General features: G+C 42.4%; 1 protein-coding gene across 1 annotated transcript; it reads right to left on the bottom strand.

Annotated features, from left to right (window-relative positions):
* Positions 1-283: 283 nt before the first annotated feature.
* LOC139775827 (uncharacterized) lies at positions 284-26,315 on the bottom strand. Its single transcript, XM_071712127.1, has 8 exons — positions 25,768-26,315; positions 9,440-9,701; positions 6,472-6,744; positions 5,968-6,263; positions 5,434-5,741; positions 5,108-5,291; positions 4,848-5,026; positions 284-4,703 (listed from the first exon to the last, which is right to left on the bottom strand). The coding sequence occupies exons 2-8, from the start codon at positions 9,603-9,605 to the stop codon at positions 4,256-4,258; spliced, it is 1,854 nt and encodes a 617-aa protein (XP_071568228.1). The 5' UTR covers positions 9,606-9,701; positions 25,768-26,315; the 3' UTR covers positions 284-4,255.

Raw genomic sequence — 26,315 nt, 5'->3', positions numbered from 1 at the left:
TATTTTCTTGGAATTTAAGAATTTAGTTTAAGTTTTTAATTAAGACACCCATAAAGTATAAGATCTCTAAGAAGTACAGAAAGTACTTTCTCTTGATATTCTCTTGATATCAAATTTGTATGTTGAAAGCTATTAATTTCAATAAGACTTTAACAAAGATGATAATTATAATATTAGCGAGACATTTAATATTAAAAATTAAGAAATGACGATACAATTTACCTCGAAATTTTTATTACAACTTGTTGGAGGAATAAATGTTTGCTGGAGGATAAATGAAAGATTTGGTGATATATAGAAGGAATTTAATAATATTATCTTAATTTTTTTAAACATATTTTGTTCTACATGACTAGATTATAAAAGCAATTAAAAATTTACGGATTTAACAATATTAAATATTATGCATCACAAAAAATGTTATATAGATATATTGAAATTTCACAATGTAAGTGCGCATTCTGGTCTCTCTTTTAAAAGAGCTTCAATTCATCTTGTTCTTACACATATAAAAAATACTTAAGCCTCTTTTGTATACGACAAAATACAAAATAATTTCTATAGTAATATATGTAACACATTTTCACAATAATTTGTCTGTCGAACATTAAATATGTAACAGATATTTCTAAAAAAAAAAAAAAATCAAGAAAGTCGTAGCAAAATTTAAATATTTTATCTTATACAAATTCTTTCAGTTTGTCATTTAATTTTCTCCTGTATTACATAAAGTATACTTGTTTTGATATTCTTCTTTTCCGAGATTCTTCTCACAAATATTGGAAACAAAAACCGTGAGAAACTGCAACAACTCGTAAAATATATTCTGTAAATAACAAAGCAGAATACTATCTAAGAAATATTGTAAAATAAGAAGATGACTAATCCTTATATAAAACACGCGTAGCCATAAACATTGGAAAAATATACAAAGAGAACTGTAATCCTTTTTTTCTTTCAATCGATTACTTAATACATAACGCGATATTACGAACAATTGTATAAATATTTAATCATTCAGTTATATTGTAACGCTAGATTACGCGCTGACGCGAAGCGAAATTTAGCTGTACATAACTTTATTGTTCTTAAATATCTCCTGCGTAAATTTTAAAATAATAACGACTTATGAAGCAGGTATATCGTGGAACGTATTATGCAAGTCAATACAGAAACTAATTCTAATTAATCTAACTTCAATTCTCACAGTGTCACTCTCTGCGTGAATTCAATTCCAATATTTTCAGCTTCATAACGTTAATATTCTAGAGTGTATACAAATGCACAGCATGATGCTACGTCTAAATATCATTTCTATCATGAAAAATAATATCGTATGACTTCGGAAAAATTTAGGAAACGTTTTATATATATATACAATATAATAAATATTATATTATATATTATATATAAATATATAATATATAATATATATTATACGTATATAAAATATATATTATATACGTATATATATATGTATATATTACAAGTATATATTTGAGTCGTATGTCTAATTTTGTGCCATAACGCTTTACAATTGACTACTACAGCAGCGATTATAAACTTTATAAATTCTTTATATCTCCTCGTCGAAGATTGTAAGTATAGCAAACGCTAGTTATCACTACTATTACGCCTATGTATATCTAATATCTTATACATAGTGTCTCGGGCACTGCAAATTTACTGTCAAGAGTTTAGATTCTTTGGCAATTTTGAAGTTAACTCGATGCCATTTCTCTCCGCGCAATTTCTTAATCTTTAACATTCAACATTTTGGCAACTAAGATCTGAACCGAAAATCTAAAATTTAATTACCAAAATTCTGTAACTTTTCGGTCACTTAACTGTAAAATTGTTAACGCATCGATAGCGAAGCAAATCTATTTACAATTAGATTTTTAATTTAGCCTCTAACAATTGCAGTCCGGCATAGAATGCCTGAGACACCCCGTATATAAAGACTCTTCAAACTTGCTTACTCGAAACGAATTCAAGGCTTTATATGTAGATAATGGTATCAACTTCTCTCTCTACTTTTAAATGCTGTATCATATTTTAGTTGCGCGAAACTTGTCGAGTACACATTTAAAACATCTATCTGAAATTAGAGAAGTTCGAGAATAACTGTATTTTGTATTACACAAAAATCGCATGTTACAAGAATATATGAATCACATAAGTGTCGTGAACATCCAAAGTTTCTTACACTACCATTTGATTGCCATAGAGTAGAGAGAAACTAAATAGCCGGAGAAGAGAGTCATTAAGTAAATTCTACGTGAATTATGCGGATGAAGATCACGTTTGTTATCGCACAGCAAAAATAGAAGCGTTCTTTTATTTAAAAAAATAAGAGATTAGATAATGCAGAATCTTCTTATTCGTAAAATACGGTCGAGCCTCCGTTTTACGAAGTTATCAGAATCAAATTTCCTTTCAGTCTTCCACTTTCTTATCCTAACAACACACATGCGAATCTGCTATCTAAATAACTGCTCTGCCTTTCACTTTCTTTCTCATTCACTGTGGTAAATATCAGTAATAGGAGAGCAGGAGAATATTTGAAGTTACAATCGATTCAGAAAACGGAAATCACAATACGAAACTTCATAAAACAAGAGTCGACTGTGATCGATTCTCTATTAATAATATTTTATATTTCTATTCCATCAAAAGAATTGCATAAATACATGTGCGCGGAAATGAGAGATATTATACTTTATGTGTGCATCGTCACATGTCACATTAATTGCAATTAAATATAAGATATAAAAATGTTGAAAATTAAATAAGCTGTAAGTACAATTGCCATATTCATTATTAAAATGTAAAATATGCGATTCTTGGAATAAAAAATATGCGACATTGATTGGCATAACGAAATTAAATTAATTATCTTGTATTATCAATGCACCAAAGTTTCTGCATTACACATTTCCTTGTAAGTACGATAATAAATCTCTGTGCAATAAAACCGGCGAAAGAAAAACTCAAGGCGCGTTAAGATTCATATAGTAAGCTAATGTCATTTGTAGAGTTCACGCAGTCTTTGTAAATATAGCGTATTATCAGATCAGTTTCAAGTAAATTTAGAAAATATATGTTTACTATATTTGTATAATTTACGTTGTATGATGATTAAAACAAAAATTGATGAGCGTAAAGGCTAATGCAGTGAAGATAATGCGAACCTTTGTAGATTATTATTAAAATAGAACAATGATAAATGAGCGTTTTCACTTTACAGTATTAATGTAAATCACATCAATTCCTACTAAACTACAAAATTGGAATCATATTTTCGTCTATCATTTAACACCAAGCTATTTGTAACTCATCGATCACCTTCTAAATTTCGTCGAATATTAACATCAATTGAACGCTTATTTCACTTTAAATATATGTGGTTTTTAGAAACCAGCAAGAGTAAAGGCAACATTTTTTAATTCTTTTTTATGAAATTAGATCTATAAGTTTTCATAAAGTCGAGGTAAATATCTTTCGTCTGAGTACTTTCTCACTACAAATCAACTAATCATTCTCAAGATTGAAAATGAGAAACACGCATCGCTAAATTTATACAACTTTACATCAAAATGTAATAAATTCCACGTTCCTTACATACAACTTTACTAATAGTCTTGTAATAATCTAGTATTGCTTTGCTAAATAGGAAAAATATTCGTTCAACATATCGTAGACTTATTACAAAATTAATGATATTAAAATATAATAATAAATTTGTCCGAGAATAGTATTAAATGTAAGCAAATTTTTTAATGTGTGTGCCTTCAAAAATATTAGACATTAAAATTGTCTATATAAATTTTAATATACCAATTAACGCAATATCACGTAAAGACGTTTTTTAAGACTTTTTTTTTCTTTACCCTGAATATATAACGACAATAAAAGGCACAGAATCGTATAGAACCGTAACAAGTGATTATAAATGGCACAGTTTTGTCTATTGTTATCGTAATAAATTAAAACGATATTAATCGTACGAACAGCTAATACAGGATTAATAAAAATCCTTAAATGATTATTAAATATTATAGTTGTAAAAAGGAAGAGGAAAGGTGACAATCAATTCCACATTTATGAGAAACATATAAATTCAGAATTTCTGCGGAGTGTCTGATATATCTTATTATATATCGTTTGTAGAATGGCAAACACTACCACATCGTTGATTTGAATGTACTGTCATTGGAAATGAAGGATTTAGTCACGCTGAGAAAATCGTTGTTTAACTGTATCCTAACTGCACTTTGCGGCATTGGCAAAGCCATTTGATAATACGTGCGTTTCGCTCGACGATACTCGGCGGATCGTTTACCCTTTGGTTACACTCGTCGTTACCCATGCCGATACTACAGTTGTTTTGCCACTGGCTACCCTGGTTCGTCTGATTAGTGCCGACCCAGGAGTAGAGACCCAACGCCGAATCCACGGAGCTAACGCTGTCGAAGAATACGGGCGACGACGACTTGGACTCAGGTTCCGTTATACGCTGATAGTTATCCGAGTCCAGTCCTAAACGGTCGAAGAAGTTCTCGAGCTGAGTCATCGATCGCGGCGGGCGGGAGGATACTTTGCTGGAACGGCCGTTATCCTGACGCCAATATCGATCGCTGATGTCTGATTTCGATCGTAGGATCGGTCGACCGCGACCTTCCTTCCAACCGTCGGAGAACCTAAAGTCACAATCGAAGTATAAAATTAAAGATCAATTATAAAACGTTGTCGTGTTGTTAATTTTCTTCGGGTGGACGATAGGCGTTCTAAATCTTAATTTACAAACATCTCAGACGATTGAAAGGAGAGGGCATCTGGAATACCTTGAGTTACAAGTCGGGCTGTAGTCCGTTTGACTATTGGTACTTTCAGAATCCGGGCTGTAGTGTCTCACAACGGACGGCGGTGTCCCGCCGATGTAGCTACCTTTCCTCGATCTATCTTTCTCGGTAGAATGTTGCGTGGACGCGCCACTGTCTCTGCGTATATGAGCCCAGCAATCCTGCGAGAGATCGACGATGATTAAGGTCAAACAGTCTTGTGCTTGGGATATATATATCTCGTCAGATATCCCGGTTTATACCTGTATCCTAGGTGCTGGTTCGCTACGATGAGTACAGTGTCCAGAGGAACCGCCGGAGTCTCTAGCTGTCGCACCGTGGCTCAACTTGCTGGAACCCGACGACTTTTGCGTTCGTCCGCCTGAGGATAGCACGCTGCTCGCATCGCCACCACCGGATCCCAAAGATCGCCTGATATGGCGAGAACTGAAAGTTAGATAAGAAGGTGTACCAATTAATCACGTTTTCACTTGGAGACGGCCAGAAAAGTTGCTGTAGAACCGGATACAATGTACTCGGCAATTTGTACCGTTATCAAACGGCGATAATTCACCGCTAAATCACCTACCTGCGATAACAAACGGCGTCGCGTTTAAAACTGTGGTCCGAATAGTCCGAGCTAGTTTCATAGTCCGGACAATTGCTCGTGCTCGTAGCTTGGTGATGAGCGGTCGGCTTCGCGGATAATTTCGTGGATGCGCGCGGCGAGAGGGACGCCCGGCGACGCGTGCTCGTGTGAAGATCCGGCAGCGACTTGTGGCATATCGTATTTTCCACCGACGGGGAGCTGTTCGACTTCCGACCGGACCTACCGGAAGTGTGCGAGTGCGAGTTGCTTCTGCCGAACTTGAAGCGAACGTCTTGAGGCGCGCAATGCTGCGGAACAAATAGCGCAACGTGTAACGATACAATCAACGCAGTGTTCATTGATAAACCGCGTGTATAAATTCCCTTGACAAAAAATACGTGTGTGTGTGTGTGTGTATAATTTATGTATGCTGGAATGCATCAATAAGGAGCTTAAAATAGCGCACGACTATGCGAAAGATGAGTGGCGGTATTATAACACGGAGCGAAGATCAATATGCGATTTCCTCCTCACCAGGACGCGATCCTCGTCCCGACAGCCGGGCGAGAGACTTCCGGGCGAGTATCGGAATTTCTCCTCCCGCGTCGGCAGCCCGTTGCTCTGCGCCGTACTCTGCGGCGGGCTGTCCGGAAAGAACATGTTCTCCTTGCTGTCGGTGTTCAGCAGTCGACGCAGCTTTGTTTGCAGCTCGCCCCCGGTACCGCTCGGGGGCCCCGAAATCGTCCGTCTTTGGGGAACCGGAACCAAACGTGGACTCTTCGGTGGCAGCGCGGGTGGCAGTGTTTGTTGAGGACTCAGAATCCCGTCTACTGCAAAACAGGAACGACAATAGATTTTAAAATATAATTAATAATTAAAAATACAAAAATAACGAAACATTCGAAACTGCATCGAAGATGATTCTTCTAGAACCTAGCTTGAGCTTCTTTCAAACGAAATAGGATTTCGCAGATCTTTTTGATCGGACCGTCCCACGTGTGCCGGGATTATCCTCGCAAGAGTTCTGCGGTGACTTACGTCTGTCCTGTTCGTGACACGAGGCCCAGCAGCAGGGCGGCGTCATGGGAGTCGGTTGCAACTGCGACGGCGACGTCGGCTGCATAGGGCAGGCGGACGAGTTGCCGGTGCATTTCCGCAGCAATCTCGGCGGCGGTGCGCCGGGCGCGCTCAGCTGCGAGACCTGCAAGTGGCCGCTGTTCTTCAGCTCCTGCTTCCGGTCCAGCACGGTCTCGCTCTTCACGTAGAAGGCTTTCGTCTCCTGCAGCAGCTCCACGGCGCTCTTCCGCTTCCCTGCGGCACGCACGTGGCGTAAAAGGAAAAAAATTAAGGAACTGGCGAGACCACCGGCGTAAATAATCCGCTTCCTGGAAGGGGACACCGCTTTCGGGCCCGATTTCAGATACCCGGTCTATCTGGTTGAACCACGTGCGACGGCGGCGGTGTCCCCCACGTAGACGCTAAATTTATGAAAGCCGGCTCTCCTCTTTAGAATATTAGCTCCCAACAGGGCCTTTCATCTCCGATATTTACGTTAGGCTTATCGAGTGTCCCGGAAGTGTCGCATTTCACGCAGGTATGCGTCGCCTCGCCTCGGCTTATATTCGAGGCTTATCGTTTTATGGACAAGTATTTTACGGAAATCCGCGCATTCGCTTACTCTAAAACCCGTTATCGCGTTTGCTCACGTGCAATTTTCATTTATTACAGAGAGAAAATACGCGCGAGGCGTGTACACTTCCAGGACGCGCGCAGAAAAGTCCATGATCCGAATAAGTCGATGCTACGAAATTGTTTCGAATAATTACGAGCGAGACTGTTTAATATTCAATCCGCGCGCGCGCGCGCGAGGCGTTTATTAAGAAACGTGATGAAATGCTAATGCGAAACGTACGAATCGGCTGTTGCATGCGAAATAGAGTCCCGCCAATTAGAGCGGCTTTCACATATAATCTTACTTATACTAATTGGCAATTTGGCGATAATCTCGTTCCGCGCGCGGATCCGCAAACCGGATATTCCCGATATGTATAGGAAGAGGAACATCGGCGCGCGGAGAACGCGGTTCAGTCACCAGCTGGTCTGCTGGTTTAATCAACGACGCGCGGCGCGTATCGCCTCGTTATCAATCGTTTCTCGCCACCGGAGAGACTCCTTTCATTGTCGTCAGACTGATCTGTTCAACACGTTCCTATGGCATCATCGACGTCGATCGCGTCATCGCGAAGCGACGTACAGATATCTAGGCGTAGCAACGTCTTCGCTTGTGTGCCGAGGGCAAGTGTTAACGACGAGGGCGAGGCGCGAGCAACGCCGACGAACGGCGGCGGCATCTGCGAATCTGCGCCTCTGGTTCTCCTTCTGTTTTCGCGTCGCCGACATGATTGACGACATGTGCCCGCCGTCGTCCGACACGCACATGTCCCCGCGGAGTACGCCGGCCCGATAAAACCCGGCGCTACTCCCCGGAGAAGCAACCACCGACCGGGATAATAGCTGATGGGACACATACCGGCGATGAGAAAAAAAAAGAAAAGAAAAGAAAAAGAGAGCCGGTACGACAGAGGCAACGTCAAGGCCACGTACTGTAACATATGGCGAAATCTCGACGGGGAGAATATAAAAACTCCGATGGACTTTCTATCGCTTCGTGTTGCTCATTCATGTTGCACGACTATCTCTTCGTTAGGTTCCGGTGTAAATTTCAATCAAATTAAAATTAATTAAGAATTGATTGTAATTTCATGGTATTTACAAGTTTATCATAATTACTTATAATTACTTGCTTCTAATCATAACTTATCTATATAATATATAATATAAACATTATACATAGAAAAAAAGGAAAAGTGTCAAATCGAAACTTATTTGTATATACGCAATATCTATAATCTTCTTATGAGAATTTCAACTTTTTATTTCAACTTTTTTTTCTTGGTTGAATTCTATAAATGACTTTATTCATGTAAGTCTTCTTCGTTTAACGCAATATAATCTCATTGCAAGATTATAGATTATAAACTCAACATTATAGATTGTTGCACATATACGAATATATGAGTTTTCATTTAATACTTATTTTCTGTGTAATTTATCCTTCTGCTCATCTCTCTTCAAACTTCCTATATTCAATGCGATTTGGGCACGAGTGATAACGCAACTTCAATAATTTTCCTTTTCCTTTTCAATAGACACTTCTTCGCAAGTATTTTCGTAGATGTGAAACTTCGGCTAATATCCATCAGGCATTTCTTTCCGTGTTAAAAGGAACCCGTCGCAGTTAGAGAAAATTAATGTCGATCTTTGAGAGAATCATATAGGTCACTATCGCGGAGCGTATCGGCGACGTGCTATCGCAGCACTGAATTCGTTGGATCGAATCGCGGCATTGCGTTCGCTATAAATTGTCGAAACGAGGCTATCGGACTATCGGCGTCCGTCCTTAATCGGACGTGACGCGATCGCGCACAATGGAACGTTAATGACGAAGATAATCCGTATTGTCGTAAAGCCGAAAAATGGAACGGATAATTTCTCATCGTTGGACGTAACTGCGAAACGTATAACTCCGCGAGTATATTTAGCCAGTATATCTAGAAAAGCGTATATCGGGAAATAAAATGTTTAAAAAACTGGAACAGAAGCGATGGCAATGAATTCGTCGCTGAATAAAACTCGATTTCGAGTTAATTCGCGCACGCAGCCTCGTGCGATAACTCAAAACCGACAGTATTTCCCTTCCGTACGCTTTTGCTCGGCGTAAGCTCGCTGATTCGCCAGCAACGGAATTTGTCATCGGCACATGGCGGAAATTCGTCTCGCATCTGGCGGGGACTTGGAGCGATTCGAGAAACGCGTGTAGAGATTTCTTTCTTTCATTTTTTTTCCTTCCCCCTTGAAAGCAAGTGCACTCTTCAATAGCGACGCCTTGACGCATCGATTCGAGATGCGATTCGCGATGCGCACGGTTCGCATACGGGCTCCTCACCTGTATGGTCGATGTGCCGATGATGATTTCTGACGTACGGCGGCGCGGGATGCCGGGCCTGCTGCATGTCCCAGTACGGGTTCCGGCTGTTCCCGAAATTCATTCGCGTCTGCTGCGAGGGCGAAGACGATTGCTTGCAGGGCAGCCGGGCCATGGCAGCCGTCATCTTCTTTCACGGGATCTAAGCTGATTGCCTGGTGAACGTCCCGCTCAGTTTGTTACGCCGTCGTCTCGGCCCCATTTTCGAGCTGTTGTCTCCTCTCTGAAAGAGATAGACGAGAGATAAAAGCGATAAGTCACAAGCGGGGATATTAATAAACAGGCTCGATCGACGCTATTGTTTTCCGCGCGATCCTATACGCGATGGGAGATCCTCAGCCTCATCACGAAATAGATCTCTCCATTTTTTAGAAAACGTTATATTCATTACGGAGTTAATGAATTAATTTATTCGTAGTTATGTTATTATTGGAGGCGTAAATTTTCGTCGCGGCGCGATTTGATAGTTTCAATATAAGGACCATTGTTCCGGCGGGAGTATTAAGAAATTTCGTGCACCGTGTATAGAATTAATAAGCGTTACGGAGCTGGCGTTATGGAGTGCGTCGAGTGGGAAAGTGCCAGTTCACGCGGCTGGTTTAATATTTATCGGGCTGATTGCATTCAATGCTATCGCGGCCAGATGCCTTTCATTACCATAACACCGACTGTAATGCTGGGGGCTATCCCCTGTTTGCCTTACAAAGGGATATAAACGCGCGGCGACACCGGAGGAGCACCTGTACTCCTCTTTACCGGATCCTCCCCTATCAATAGGCCACTCCAATTTAGATCGCGACGAAAGGGTGCGTCACTCGCTCTCGACAGCTCGCGCCCGTGGATCTCGTAACAATGTCACCTAAATTGGTTTGAAAGCCGGCGTTAAGAGCTAAGGTGAAAATATAAAAATAACTCCGATCGTTAAGGTGGGGGTTTATCAAGCTTCAGCTAATTTAAGAGCTCAAATCGCAATAACACGAAATTGTTGGAATGTTTTAAATTAAGTTTGGCCCTTGGACCCGAATTATACTAGTAGAAATGTCAAGATTATTTTAAGACTTTTTTTTAATTACAAAGACACAAAGCAGTTGTGAAAATAACACTGTGTTTATAGTACCTAGAGTTTATTATTCCCCGGCTTTAGCAAATTAACCCTCGATTGTGGAGTCTCCGGAACTTTTGCCGCTTTCTTACACAGAATCAAATTTTATTTAAAGACAAATAAATGTGCAAAAAGAGATTATTTTTATTTCTCTTTTTCTCTTCATAAAAATAAGAATCTTTAGAATGTCACATCCATTAGTGTGTAATAAAAGTATATTCACATTAAGGGTTAAGGCCCTCATCGAATATCCATTTATATCTATTGGAATAATCGCCGTACAATGCCATGTGGTTCGAGAAGGCGACAGCTCAATAAGTTTCAATCGTAAGCTGATTTAAGGTAATTTGCAGCATGCACAAAGAATCTCTGTCCGTCTATCGTTCAAACGGCGTCGTCTGGTTTAATTAGATGCAATTTATCAAGTTTAAACGTAACGGAGATAAAAAGGACACTTTCTAAATTTTACAAAGGACTAATTATGGAGTTCTGTCGGGAGATTATAAAAGCGCTTTTCGCGTAATGAGAGTGCTCGCTCAATCTGGCGGTAACTTCGGCACCGCCGCGCCGAGCGGCGAAGGTATCGGTACCCCGCGAAATTTCTGCGTCCCACGCGGACCGAGAACGGCTCGGTGAACTGGCGAACGGTATACCAGGTATACCTCTCGTTGAAACAGCGAAATCGTTCGACTTGACCGAGCAAAAAGCTCGGGCGGCGAGTGTCCTTCTCCTCCGCCGCGAGAGAAGCACACGCATACTCCAGCGTCTCCGCGTGCACGCACGCGTGGCACGTAAAGGCGGCCGATAATATCGCGGCAAAGCGTGTGCCTACGTGTGTCCGTCGCCGACGACGATGCGCTCAACGAACGGTATCCATCCGTGGCCAGCGTATACGAAAGCGTGCGCGTAAGCGTGAGATGTCCCAACCTGCGCGGCTGGACACCCGCCGCCGCGCCGCCAGGACACGCATCGCCGATCGCGATCGCGCGTGTAAGTATTCGCACGCCTGGCACACGCGCGCGGGTAAACCGACACCGGCCGCCAGCGAATCGTCATTTCCTGTCGAATCGGCGGATTAAAAAGAAAAAAATATTAAAGGACGAAATTTGAACCAATACCCCGAGTTAAATAACATTTTGTTACTTTCAGCTACCGTGTGTGTCGAAATTTATTATTTTTACACAAAACAGTATTATTTTAACTCTATTCCAGTTAAATTAACGACATATCGAGTAGAAGTAGTGGCCACTATAGGAATTACTTAATATTAACTATAATTTGACACTGCGAATTAACAATTCAATTATATGTGTCCAGCGAGATGTCATCATCGATATAAACCACGGACGCATGTATCTGCTTGACGATCTTCTTCATTTTCTTTTTACGCAAAAAGGCATTCCATGCTCGACCGCTCGTAATGCGCCGAGTCTCGTGTCGCGTCCGTAATCATTTAGTTCTGCTCCGCGTTCGAAGAAATGAAACTCCGTTCGATGAACGAGAATAAGCTCGCGGAGCCTCCGATCTCATTCCGGCAGTGAAATCATATCTATCTCGCGTTTCAGCGAGAGCGTCTCGAGCGCGTCGAAAGACCATGTCGGTCCTAATCGTCCGACCGGCGAACGAGAACTCCAAATCAATCTTATTGTCACGGTGAGAAAAATTGCATCGACGTTGTGTACCCGACATGTCGAAATGGACGAGATCGCAGTAACACCACCGATGATCGCGTTATTGCGAGCGAACGTGACGGACGTGACGGAACTTCGAAAGGCAGGATCCCACGCGCGCGCACATTGTGTGCACGTGTGCGTGGAAAGATAAAAATTCTCCCCCCTCTCCGGCGCGTCTCTCTCTCCATCCCGCAGCGGGGATTCCACGTTTTCCAGCCGAGTTTCCTCCTCCAAATGTTCGCGCGACGGTCCGTGGACCGTATAAGTGGGAAGAGGAGCGTTCCGTTTCCGTCTCCGGTAGAGACCTCACGCATATACGCGTTATCGCACGCACGACAACCGCCTACGCGCAGCCACTCGAACCCCTGCCATCGGTCGTTGTTTGGACAATCTGCTAGATGCAAATAGAAGCTGCCTATGAGGTCCTGCCGAGCAACGGTCGCTCGCCAGGACCGTTAAAAAGAAGGCTTAGGCGACCGAACGATTGCAGAAAATGTCTATTGTAATAAGCGATTATTTCTGACAGCGTGAGATTCGACTCTCTAATCTCGTCTTTAGAGAAAAGAACGGAAGATTAATTGAACACGTACACACACATACCGTCTTATAATAATTGATTTTTAACTATTTTTTTATGAGAATGGATCAGGAGAATTAAATGTTTAAACGTACTTTTGTCATCAGCAATGTTTATATGTTGTTTTGTAAATCAAAGTTCTCTTTATGGATATATATTTACAGCTTCGATATATTAAATTCGCGCGATCGCGCAAAAATACGTATGAATCGAATTAAATTAACTTATACTTTTAGATTACAATATTATTTTTTATATAAAAACAGAGTAAAGCATATATAGTATCAAACGTGTTTTTATCATTTTTATTATCAATGTTTGTTTGGTTTTGCAAATCAAAATTCTCTTTATATGTATTTATAACTTCGATATGTTAAAATCGTACGATCGTGCAAAAATGCATATATGTATATCGAGATAAAATTAACATACCTTTATAGATTACAATACTGGAGTAAAAAAGACGAACTATCTTATATTTGTATCCTGAAGTTATATGTATACGTGGAGCGTGTGGACCTAGTTTACGATAATAGAGATGAGCAGTTATTACCCCACATACCTATGAAGGGTTAAGATGTGCGGAAGACGACCGCCCTCGCCTTCCGCAATTACGTATTTATCATCTCGAGAAAAACGTGAAATTTTACCGATTATACAGAACATCCTATACTTAGCGTGCCGCGTTTCACCCACGGATCTTCTTCATTGCAATTTGCATCGATTTTTCGCAGCTAGACAATTACAAGTCTGTAGTATTACAAGTCTATCCAAATCCACTCGACAAAGAATGCGATTTTACAATCTATCAAGATTTTACCGTATCCATATCTCTGAAACTTAGGGCTCAGACACAATAAGAGGAATAAGGAACAAGGAATTGAACATAGAGATAATAGTGTTGTTGATGAAATGCAGAGTCTGGCTGCGCTGTCTCGCTGGAATGGGCGTTGCGGCGCCTGTGATCTTGTCGTAAAAACACTTATGTTGGAAGAATTTGATTAGTGCTGAGCTTTTATATATTTGTTGTTTTTTGTATAAAGAAATGTTTTAGAAGAGTCTGGCATGCAACTGACACTGGAAAATGAGTCTGGCATCCTCCCAAAGTCGTTGTAAAAAGTCGATTTGTAGAATCATTTGATTAGAGCTGTAACTTGTCAAGATGGTAGTTTAAATATATAAAATTATAAAAAAATAAGTCTGGCTACTTGTACTGGCTGGAAAATTGGTCTGGCACCCCCTTTAAAGTCGTCTGCACGAGCGCGCCGGTAGCTCGTTGCCCGCCGTATCTCTAAATATTATTAACGCATTACTCATTGAAAAAGATTTTTTTTGTCCAAAAGGAAAAACGTAAACGATTTCGTGCTTATTAGTAGTGGAATAATGTGTAATTAATTATGTAATAATCAGAAATAAAGTAATTTAAAAATAAAACTATATTTTAAAGTAGTCAACATTATGCAAGTATACGCTTATAAAAAATCAATTAACTTTATTTATTAAAATTATTAATTTATTCATCTGGATAATCTGTAATCAAACTTTCAATTTCTGAACTTTTATTTTCATCATCGGTGAGCTCGGTGTTGTCGGTATCGTCATCGGATTCTTCTTCGATTTCCTTGATTGAGTGCGTTCATGATCTGAAAATAATTCAAAGTTGAATTTATTATTAAAATTACACGATTTAATAAGTTGCGATAAAAACAAAACTTTTACGAACTAAACTAATTAACTCGTTTTATTTGCAAAAAAAATATAAATTATTATCTTAAAATTATATTTCTAAAGTCATGATTAAAGATTTATTAACAGTGTTTAAACCAAAATTCTTTATATTTTTCTCCCGACTGCTGCCAACCTTCGGTTGGCGAAGACGAGGGAGTATGCGTTTTTATAAACTAAAATATTATAATATTATAAATGAATAATAAGTTATTATAATGATAAGTATCTTTATTAATTTCAAATTATTTGTTGCATCATTATTATAACTTTATTATTAGTTTATTTATTCAAAATTAATTTTGCATTTATTTAAAATAAAATTAATTTATGAAATATACCTTCATTTTCTTCCTCATTCGATTCAAGTAATATTTCGCTCACGAACGGGGGGCAGTTGAACTCCTTCGAACCAAGTAAACTCGTACTTTTCGTCAACTTCTTTCTTACTTGGTTCGAAGGAGTTCAACTGCCCCCCGTTCGTGAGCGATATATTACTTGAATCGAATGAGGAAGAAAATGAAGGTATATTTCATAAATTAATTTTATTATAAATGAATGCAAAATTAATTTTAAATAAATAAACTAATAATAAAGTTATAATAATGATGCAACAAATAATTTGAAATTAATAAAGATACTTATCATTATAATAACTTATTATTCATTTATAATATTATAATATTTTAGTTTATAAAAACGCATACTCCCTCGTCTTCGCCAACCGAAGGTTGGCAGCAGTCGGGAGAAAAATATAAAGAATTTTGGTTTAAACACTGTTAATAAATCTTTAATCATGACTTTAGAAATATGATTTTAAGATAATAATTTATATTTTTTTGCAAATAAAACGAGTTAATTAGTTTAGTTCGTAAAAGTTTTGTTTTTATCGCAGCTTATTAAAATCGTGTAATTTTAATAATAAATTCAACTTTGAATTATTTTCAGATCATGAACGTACTCAATCAAAGGAAATCGAAGAAGAATCCGATGACGATACCGACAACACCGAGCTCACCGATGATGAAAATGAAAGTTCAGAAATTGAAAGTTTGATTACAGATTATCCAGATGAATAAATTAATAATTTTAATAAATAAAGTTAATTGATTTTTTATAAGCGTATACTTGCATAATGTTGACTACTTTAAAATATAGTTTTATTTTTAAATTACTTTATTTCTGATTATTACATAATTAATTACACATTATTCCACTACTAATAAGCACGAAATCGTTTACGTTTTTCCTTTTGGACAAAAAAAAATCTTTTTCAATGAGTAATGCGTTAATAATATTTAGAGATACGGCGGGCAACGAGCTACCGGCGCGCTCGTGCAGACGACTTTAAAGGGGGTGCCAGACCAATTTTCCAGCCAGTACAAGTAGCCAGACTTATTTTTTTATAATTTTATATATTTAAACTACCATCTTGACAAGTTACAGCTCTAATCAAATGATTCTACAAATCGACTTTTTACAACGACTTTGGGAGGATGCCAGACTCATTTTCCAGTGTCAGTTGCATGCCAGACTCTTCTAAAACATTTCTTTATACAAAAAACAACAAATATATAAAAGCTCAGCACTAATCAAATTCTTCCAACATAAGTGTTTTTACGACAAGATCACAGGCGCCGCAACGCCCATTCCAGCGAGACAGCGCAATGCCGTGTCTTGAAAAAAGAGAGAAGCTGTGTCTTGAAAAAAGATGCGACTACTATGTTTAATTCCTTGTTCCTTATGCCTCTCATTGTGTCTGAGCCCTTAGAGTCCCTTCACCTTCGATCTTTAAAAGCTCAAGAAGCGTCGATGCCTTTCCGGTAAAATCGGACTCGAGATAAATCAAAGACGCCGTGAGATGAAAGGCGGCTTTGTACGTCCGGGTAACGCACACCCCGTGTTCCGAATGTCGACGGACGCGTTAAGCGCGTAGTAGTAGCCGCAAAAACGTCAAGCCCAGCAGTGTCCCCTGGTCGTAAACCATCAACGGATGTGTCGAATGAATCCGCCTGGTCAACAGTTTATGGTACACGCGCAGCAATTGACCTACATTGTGTTGTACGCCGCAGGAAGGGGGGACCATAGACCATAGCCAGGGACTTAAATTATCAGGACACTGAGCGACGCACGAGCGTGAGGGCGACTTAATTAGCCAATTACCGCCGCGCGTATAGAACAGCGCGCAGCCGGTGGTCTTAGATCCGGAGGGTGGACAGAAGGAAGGGGGGGGGGGCGGCGAGGGTAGAAAAGGGTCCGAATATCGGACGGATGGAGTTTCGCCACTCGGAGCGAGATCTGTCGGGGGAGGTGCCCCATCCGAATCCAGGACAAGGCGATTGAAACGTCAGCTTTATCCTTGAACGGTGCAAAAGGATTCCCGGCTCTCCGGCGGAATCAATTCGCCACCACCCTCTCTCCGCGGTTGTTCACGTTCTCACCTAAAACTTGCCTATTGACAGGTCCTATTGAGCGTGGCAGAATCTCGAAGGGGTCGAGAGTGCGGGAGACGGCTCTGCGGCGCAGATATGTTACATTTAAAATATTTTTGCCCCAGCACGTAGCCTTGCTCCACATACGAGCTCGCTATATATCCTCCTAAGGCTCACGGTGGGAGATATTTTTCTCTTTCAATGAGAGGACGCGCCGAACGGAAATTACTGCGGCTATCGCGCGCTAAGCTAAATTCATGTATTGCGGTTGAATTTATACGTGCAACGCACGGTGCGTTACATAGACATCTCGTAATTTTTGACAAAACATATATTGTACATTACAATGCACTGTAAATATTAAAGGATGAAATTTAAACCAGTACCTTGAATTAAATAGCATTTTGTTATTTTTAACTACCTTATGTGTGTTGAAATTTATTATTTTAACTTCATTGGTTTAGTTAAATTAACGACATATTGAGTAGGAGTAGTGGCGACCTATAAGAATGTTTAAAAATGACTCAAATTGAGTATAATTTGACACTACAAATTTAAGTATATATTACATAATATTATCTTGTTACATTATATATTTTTTCGCGTTTTTTCTTAAGATTGTATGGCTCTCGACCTTTTACAACCAACATCATCGAGCACGTTGTTATGACGAGATGTGGCAAAGCAACAGTTACAACAAACCTATTTTAGCTGTACAAATTACACTCGAGCGTAAAGCGTTAACTCGACATTTTTAAACGCGCGATGGATTTTCGGGCCGCTCGCGCGGAGTCTTTTGTGAATCGCGCGCCGTTTCCGCCTGGAACTTTCTGATTGTTTGCTACACGCGTAATAAAACGCTAGCCTAGCATATCCGACAAGCCGCGGCGGCGGCGCGGAGGGGCAGGATGCGTCCATCGTGTCTAGTTCCGCGTAATTTCTGCGGGCAACCAATGGTTCGCCGTGTGCGCGAGCACCGCGTGCGGGCGGCTAAATGCCAGTAATTGTTTGTTATTCCGTCGTGTTCCGCAAGCGGATTACACGAATTACACGGCCGCGGAGAAACGCGAGGCGACGTAACGCTCCATTTTCCGAAGGAAAAACCGTATTTTCTTCCGGGTCTTCCGGGACTTTTTCCCGACGGCGCATCGACAGTCGTTAGCGCGACAAAGGGGGGATTGAGAACGATCGTCGGCGGCAAGATATCTTTCTTTCTTTCTTTCGGCCCTCCCTCGCTCTTTCCCGGCGACAATGACGTTTGAATGGAACGTCTCGCGTGCAGCACCGCGAGACTTATCGTCTGTCAGTTTATTGAATGAGAAAGGGGCGGTTCTGGATTCGAAATAAACGCAACCCGCGCGACTGAATAGAATGCCATCGGGGTAACACGTGGATGTTCGTAATGACCTTCACGCTCAGGAAAATGCACACGACGTAAAATGTATCGGTCTTTCTGTCACAGATTTCCGGTTTGGTCTGGGCCTATATATCGAGCCGACCGACCGACCAATTGTATGCCAGCATCTTCGCCGACTTATGCATTTCCAACCGCGCCAATTCGCCGCTGGCACAGCCAATCTTTACCTTTCCGATTTCCACCCTTGCGATGTATTTCAAGCGTCGAAATCAATGAGATTTAAACGAGCCCGTTAGTTCGAAACGGGGATAAGGCCGAGGGAAGAGATCGTTGCTGACAGCAACGCGCGCGAAAATATCCTTCGCGACGAGCTCGCGGAAGTTTTAAGAATGGAAGCTTCACGAATAGCCACGGTCGATTGACGGCTGTCGCGAGAGCTTCGTCAGAAACACGCGGCCTGCGTCACTATTAAAAATTTTATCGCGCGCGGTAAGTTTAATTAACCGTCGTTTAATTAATCCTCTCTACGAGGGTTGTATTCACACCCCTGGAGCGGCCTTTGAAGCGCGCACCCCGCTAACCTTCACCAGGCCGCGTAAACGGAAGGTTAAAGATATCTTTTATACGTCACATCGTATATAAATGACGTCAGTGCAACCTTACGTTTTTATAGTCCAGTTTTACGACACGTGCCACACACAGAGAGCGGTCTGCAGCATCTCGTTACGTAAAAGCGCCCTAGGACCCCTGCGTCACTCGTTATTTATTTATTTATTTTTTACTGACATCAGCGAGGGTTTCATTCAATTTACGCATATCAGAAAAAATTACGTCGCGCCCGAGAAAACCGCGAGCGAACGGAGACTTTCTTGCGAATCTCCTGAAATCGAAGCTTGTAAATTGGACGCCGCGTTTATTAGGCGACTTGTTTTTTTTTTATATCGACTTAATTGACATCGACTCACTTGATGAGCCTACACGCGTAAGCTCTCTCCCGTCGCTATTGTTGTCGCGCTACGTGGCATCGCGCTCGTTTGCAGAAATAAAAATAAATCCGCTGACATCCGCGGAACGCGGTCTCGTCCATTGACTTTCGCCATTACTTTCAATATTCCGGACACTTCGTTTCCCGTCTCTCGCATGTTTATTCCGAGTATTAATCCAGGAGGAGAGGAGGGATTTTCTGTTTCTGTTTGCACACAATTCTGCGGCGCGACACCGCGGATCGATACACACACCACTTTCTCTGGCCACTCGACAGCGCGCTATTTCCATCTCGCTTTTGACATTGAATTTCAAGCTCATGCGTTTCCCGAGGAAAACAATAGACGAAGCCACTCTACAGGGACGAGCGGGTGTGGACGAAAAAAACCTACATACGATCCAAAACAAGGAGTAATAAGATCGTTCAGAGCTGCCAAATGCGACGCAGATATTACCGATAAACTCCTTTCAACATTAAATGAACGGCGAATCTAAACGACAAATTTCAATCTAGCGCGACTTCTGTAAACCTGTACCTTAGAGATAAAGGATCGTATTTCCAGTTTTGGTCACAATTAGAGTTAATACTTTTTCCAATACACATAGAGAGAATTTTTTCTTAGAATTTACCCTGAAAATCATGGTAGGTGTGGGACAACATGTACTACGTAGAATTTTACGCGAGCTATTCTGATTAATATCTACCATAATAAAAAATACTAATATCTGTTACATTAAAATATGAAATATGTTTGATTTTTACTAAAATATATCTAGGAAATTTCAATAAGTTTTCAAAAATCACCAATCTGTGCTTGGTAATTTTTATCACACGTTGTTCGCAAAATGTCTTTTGTATATTTAAAAAATTCCTCGGTTGCCAAGTTGTCCCAAGTTTGTATTGAATTTAACGGTAAAATATAACGAAAAATTCTCTCCGTGCAGAAGTTTAAATTGTATAGTAAAGGGTGTTATGTCCATTATTACTAGTTCCTAAGATACAACTAGAAAAAGTCGTACTATAGAAATAACTTTAAATCCTGTTTTCTTTAAATTTCTAATAATGGAGATACGCTTCTTTATCTCTTATAGGTACAGAAACATAATTTAGTTGCGCTCCGCGAATCCCTTTCCCGTCTTAGGCGATTCAGGCGTAAAGAGGTTTTAGGATAATTGTCACTCCTCGATCAGAACGCGCGTCGCTTCCTGTTATTGCACGGTTCTAATTGTTAAGCTAATATACCGGCAATCCCATTTTTCCCACCAATTATTACAGGTCGCTCGGCGTCGTCGTCGTCGACGCTCCCCGGCGCGGCGTCGCTCTTTCCGTCATCGCGAGAGCGTCGTTTCGACGTCGTCGCCGCCTGCCCCCGCAGCTCTCGAAGTATTATCGCAAAGTATACCGGGGAACACAACCAGCCGTATCTCCCGTGTTTTGAAACGCTCGCGTGGCTTACAAAAGGCCGCGGAAAACCGGTATACGGAAAATGTCACGGCCTTGTCGCCCGATGCGACCGGCGATCGCGGCGCAAAATAGTCTATCGACCGGACCTGTGCCGTACAAAGGCGACGAATTAACGATAGCGGATCGACGAAATTCGACGACCGGATTTTCGCAAAGGGACTTTCCAACGCTCGATACATCGCGGACGCGGAAACCGGGCATCGGCAGCGCGAAACGTTGAACGGAGGCGAATGCCTGCGATGGTGGTTTAGATTATTTTTTAAGTGGGTGTAATACGCGCGCGCGCGCGGGGCAGCATCTGCGGTGCAATTTACACCGCGTACAACGGTGTTAGCGAAGCATATCGCTGGAAAGAGCCAGCTGGCTCTCCCCCCCCCCCTCGAGTTCCGGATCGGTATTGAGCGTCATTTTTCAAATGTTGTTACGTTATATATATATATGTGGCTGAATGTCGATACAACGTAGAGAAAACGTAGGCTAACGGTGATCAAGCTCGGAGTTGCAATCCGCTGCGAATGCATCGCCAATGCTCAATGCCTTTTCCGCATTTCTATAATGGTAAAACATCGCGCTCCGGTTAGTTTGCCAAGGCGAACGTTAGATGAATATTATTTCTACAAAGAACATATAATAATCTCTCGTAAATTTCGCTTCGTAGCGATCCCGCCAATCGGAAGAAGTTAATTGAAAATTTAAAAAGGAACTTGCGCGGACGGGAACCTTGTTTTTAAGTTTCTGTTTTAACGTGCCGCTGAAATAACGCGAAATAACGAGGGAAAAATGTATGATGAATTAAAAGGGCAAAACTGACGGAATAAATTTACAATTTTAACTGCTCCTTCACGTTCGTAGACCAAGACGGATCGCCGGGCATGATTGCGAGAGGTCGAAGCTCTATCGAGGGAGGACCGGGAAGAAACCTTTGGAAACCGGAGGGAAATCGTACTCTCGAAGCGTGATGCCGCCGCGCGATATTACAAACGTCCCGTACAATTGGGACGAGCGCGCGCGTTGGATGCGCAAAAGTCGGTCGTTCTCGAAATCTTATGTGACCATCAGCGGCGCGTTTCCGGCCGCTGTAAAAACCGCCGTCGCCACCGACGCTGAGTTCTCTCTGACGTTGCAGCCATTTTTAACGGATCGCAATGCATAAAGCGTAATAATGACGTACCGTAATCGGCACGTACGCGCGCGCGTAACTGGGAAATGCTGCGCCTCGTTGTTTTAAAACCTAGCGGTTTCCCACACAGGCCTTCTCACACGTGACCGTCTCTGTCTGTGCGCCCCGCGTACGTGATAAAGCAAGACACGCCAGGATAATGCGCGTTTCGCGGCCGATTAGAGGCTAATGCCAAGGTCCCTTTTCTCCCGGTTAAAGGGTGAAGTCATCCTTAGCGTGGCACGAAGCGTGCACTTTGCGTTATCGCGCGCGGGTTCAATTTTTTGCGACGGATAATACATAATGAGAGCTTATCTCCACGAGCTATCAGTCAACACGCGCGGCTCATTGTCAATCTCTTTTTCAATAACGTTTACTTAAGATTACTTCTACAGTACACTGAGAAAAAGAATTTGTTAAGCCCAAGAAATATTTAGTCCGATACGTTCAACTAAACATTAGTTAAATTAATTAATTCTTAATTAAAGAAACTAAATAAATTGTTGAAACAACTAATGTTTAGTTTAACTAACTAAAATGTTTAGTTGAACGTATCGGACTAAATATTTCTTGGGATTAACGATTTTTTTTCTCAGTGTAGTATTCAGAGTAATTTCAATAAACAAGAATTGTCGACGAATGGTATTTGAGAGGACGAAGATCAAAGGAGCAAGTCTGTGCCCTTAGAAAGTAAATGGTGCCAAGGAAATGCTGTATCAGTCTTATGAAAGTAATTAAATTGCAGTAAGTTATTTTAGTAAAATATCCTTATAACGTTAGCGAAAAAAGAACTAGTTATTAACGGCACGATCTCGGATCTCAGAATAAAAATTTACGCTCTTATTCGTGCTCGAAATTATCAGAGCTTGATTTGAAAAGGAAGTTAATCTGTTTAATATATCGGTCGTTTCAGTTCCAAGCTACTGTTACGAGAAGAACGAAATTCTGCATCTCTCTAAAGTCGTGAGATCATACTTTATTCAATGTTACTTGACGTTCGTTTTAATTGTTTGCGACTGTACCTTATCAACAACGAGCGCAAAATTCCGCTTGAGCCTTAATTAGGGGCTAATTGACTAATTAAATTCAATTCTGAAGATACTGGAAATGACGCTCGGGGCGGATATTTAAAGGGTCATAATCGTTAAAAAGGAATTAGGTAGGAGACGATGGCTTAATCTTTCGAAATTAGCGCGCGAAAATTCCTTTTGAAGTTTTCCGTCGCATTCCGAGCGTATCTAATTGATTGTAATTTTTCAATGTAAGAAGAGTATATTAAAAATTAATTGTAACATTCAATGTTAAGGAAAAGCGAGAATGTCCAACGCTGTCCACTGTCGTGTTCGCCGATAATAAACCACACGAGATAAAGAGCGAGCGTGGGTCTCACCGAAAGGGAAATAGTTTCATCAGAGTTCATATTATCAGCGTAGGCTCTCTATCGAAATACAGCCAATCTAAGGGTAAACGTACCCGTCTCGATATCCGTATCACGACGACAAAATATACGTCGCCGGGTGCGCGCGATAGTAATCGGAAGAACTTACCGTGGCGTGCAACACGCGACACTATATTGATTAAAGTGAAACTCGAGATTTTAAAGCGAGTTTACTGCTTTACGGATCAATTACGATCGCCGGTAGGCGGACCGATAGACTCGATGCAGAAATGTGAAGGTCTCGCTTGGCCTTCGGGTCTCTTTGAAGTTTCGCGAGAAAAGTCGTCGTGTATTTTTGCAGTCACGAAAAATACCTGCGAAATAATATTCCTCCGTTTATTTAAACCTTACTCTTTACGTCCCACGTCTTTAGCCGCTTCGACGGAGAGAAGATCCGAGGTATCGCCTCTTTCTCTCTCTCTCTCTCTCTCTCTCTCGGTGTCCAGAGAGAGGCATAGAATCGCTAACTCGCTTAACGTTAACTGGATGTTTACGACCTGCGGTGAAACGCGAAAAATCGATAGGCCGAGCCAAGCGTGTCGCACGCGAATGCGGACGTGAACTTTATCGGGAAGCTGACCGATCTTCGCAGCGATCGACCGACCGTCCAACCGACCGCGCTCCGGCGACGCCGACACTCGCCGACGTCGGGGTGGCGATGACAACGACGACGGGGCCGAGACGCCGAGAAGGCGGCGTCTAATAGTTCAATTAACTCGAGCCTACCGGAGCGGTATGAATATTTGAGCGGCCGAGGAGAGCGAGCTTCCGATGCCGAGACGGGAGAACATCTGCGGCATGATGAATTCGCCGTGCCCGGGAGGTCGTCGAAGGAGACACGCGCGTCACAAAGTCGATCTGCAAGCGCATTCTTATCGCGCGTGCGATTGATAGACGATGGCATTCCAATTACGATGACGCTCCGTAGACGTAGATACGAGGCTACTCGAGACGAGTCGCGGCAAAAACCCGTCCTCGGAGAGCTGCAGCGACGTAATACGAGCGGATTCCTCGCGAGATTTCTGGAAGAAGCTCGGGAGCTGAAAGGTGTTTGGGTTCTCGGAATTAAAATCTGAGATTTTAGGATAAGTCGCGATGGATAGCGTTGTAAAGTGAAGTACTGTATCGCATTAAGTTAAATTATTCAATTATTACGGTAATACGGTATTGTATTGAAATTCTCGTAAAACGAGCGGTTAAAACGACTGTGTTCCGTGCTTTCCCTCGAGCTGGTACACTTCTTCTTCTTCTTCTTGAATTAATGGCGCTTGTCTTTTGACAGAGACAATACAGCCAGCTTCGTATAATATATATATAGTAGGATCCCTTTCTTGTTATATATTTCCCAAAAGTCTTAAAAATTAGGATGGACACTGTTTTAGAACTTTCGAGCTGCTGCACGACCCAGCTTGTAATTTATGCGCGTCTTCTGTCGAAAGCGTGAAAAGTAACGTTTGCACGGACGTTATAAGCGTCCGAAATTGAATCGCGATGATCGATACGGCATTTTTTACTGACGTGTATTAAATAAACCGTTCAATTAAAAGCAATTGATGGCGGTTTGCGCTCGATAAATATGCAATGCCGTTTCAAAACCGCCGCGCCGCGCCGTGTCGGGTTTCCGTGTAGAAAATTGGAGGATAAAAATTTGTTGAACAAATTTACGTAGCCGGAGCGCGCGCGCGCGCGCGCGCGCGTGTGTGTGTGTATGTCGCGTGCGCAAAATTCTCCCTTTTTTTTCCTCGCACGGCAGGCTTCCGCTTTCGACGCACATTTTTCGCACGGAAGCGACACGTCGCAGCTAGACGTGCCGCTTCGATTCGTTCATACGAAAGGCCACAACGGCTGGTTTTTCCCCCTGACAACAATTCGGAGAGTGGAATCTCCGTGTCTCGGAGCGTGTCGCGAAGCTCAATGATTAATTCAGAACCTCGCGCGGCGAACGAGAATCAATATTCGACAACAGCAACAGCTGATCGGCCGACGAATCAAAAATATCGCGGCCGTCCCAGACGTCGCGTCGCGCCGATCGGCGAGTTTCAAAGACGCGAAGAAGGACGAAGAAAATCGTGAGATTTAAGACACGCGCGTGTCGGCGACAACGCAAAGGCGGGCAAAAAGTGGAGCGGCCGCTAACTAAGCGATATTTCGCTCCTGGAAGAAAAAAAAGAGAAAGAGAGACGGCGGAGGGAAAGAAGAAAAAACGCTTCTCCAAAACGCCGTTCTCCAAAAAAAAAAAAACGCGTGCGTGGACGAAGCGCGTGCGGTTGCGACACGCACGCGAGTCGGGAGTCGCGAGTCGTGTGTGCGTGTCGGAGGGGGGCGAGCAGGGGGCAAGGTGCCTCTCGGCCACCGGATCGGACGACAGGTTACTCACGTTGGATGCTGCAGCGTCAGCATATCGGCGCACCCGGGAGGACGAGGGACGCGTGCGATCCTCGCGCGAGGACGGCACCGCGAGGAGGAGCGCGCATTCGCGTCCGGTGATCCCGGGGGCCGACGATCTCCTGGGGGGGGAGGACGACTCGCCTCAGGAAGCGGCTGCGGCGACCACGGCGGCGTACGCGCAGTCAAAGCGCATCCGGCATCTCTCCGCACGGCCTTCCTCGATCTCGCGCACTCGTGTACGTGAACCTTTGCCGCGTAGGTGACCCCGACGACGCTCTCTCAAAGAGTGGAGCGTGGAGAGGACGACGACGGAACGCTTGCTTCGCGACGCGGCACGGTACGATACCCGCCGTCCCGCGAGTCCCGACCACGCAGCAGGTTCCGCGACTTGGCTGCTTCTGCCAGTTCTGCCTGCCTCCGCTCACCGTGTCGATTCGCGTTGTTCGGCCCCGAGCGCGCACCGCACGGCCGCAAAGCAACGGGCAGCGCTCGTCGCGACGGACTGGGGGGGGGGGGGAGCGTGCACTGGAGCTGTAT

Source organism: Temnothorax nylanderi, unplaced genomic scaffold (assembly GCF_030848795.1).
Source record: "Temnothorax nylanderi isolate EJ_2023f unplaced genomic scaffold, tnyl_v1.0 TNYL_tig0106_pilon, whole genome shotgun sequence".
Taxonomy (NCBI): Eukaryota; Metazoa; Arthropoda; class Insecta; order Hymenoptera; family Formicidae; genus Temnothorax; species Temnothorax nylanderi.
This window is presented reverse-complemented; position numbering and strand designations above follow the sequence as displayed.

Excerpts from the sequence above, each read along its gene's own strand:
- LOC139775827 (XM_071712127.1), bottom strand. The coding sequence starts at position 9,605 with ATGACGGCTGCCATGGCCCGGCTGCCCTGCAAGCAATCGTCTTCGCCC. Across the intron at positions 5,292-5,433 it reads GACGCCGTTTGTTATCGCAG|TTCTCGCCATATCAGGCGAT; the intron begins GTAGGTGATTTA and ends TCTAACTTTCAG. Across the intron at positions 4,704-4,847 it reads AGCCCGACTTGTAACTCAAG|GTTCTCCGACGGTTGGAAGG; the intron begins GTATTCCAGATG and ends TTGTGACTTTAG.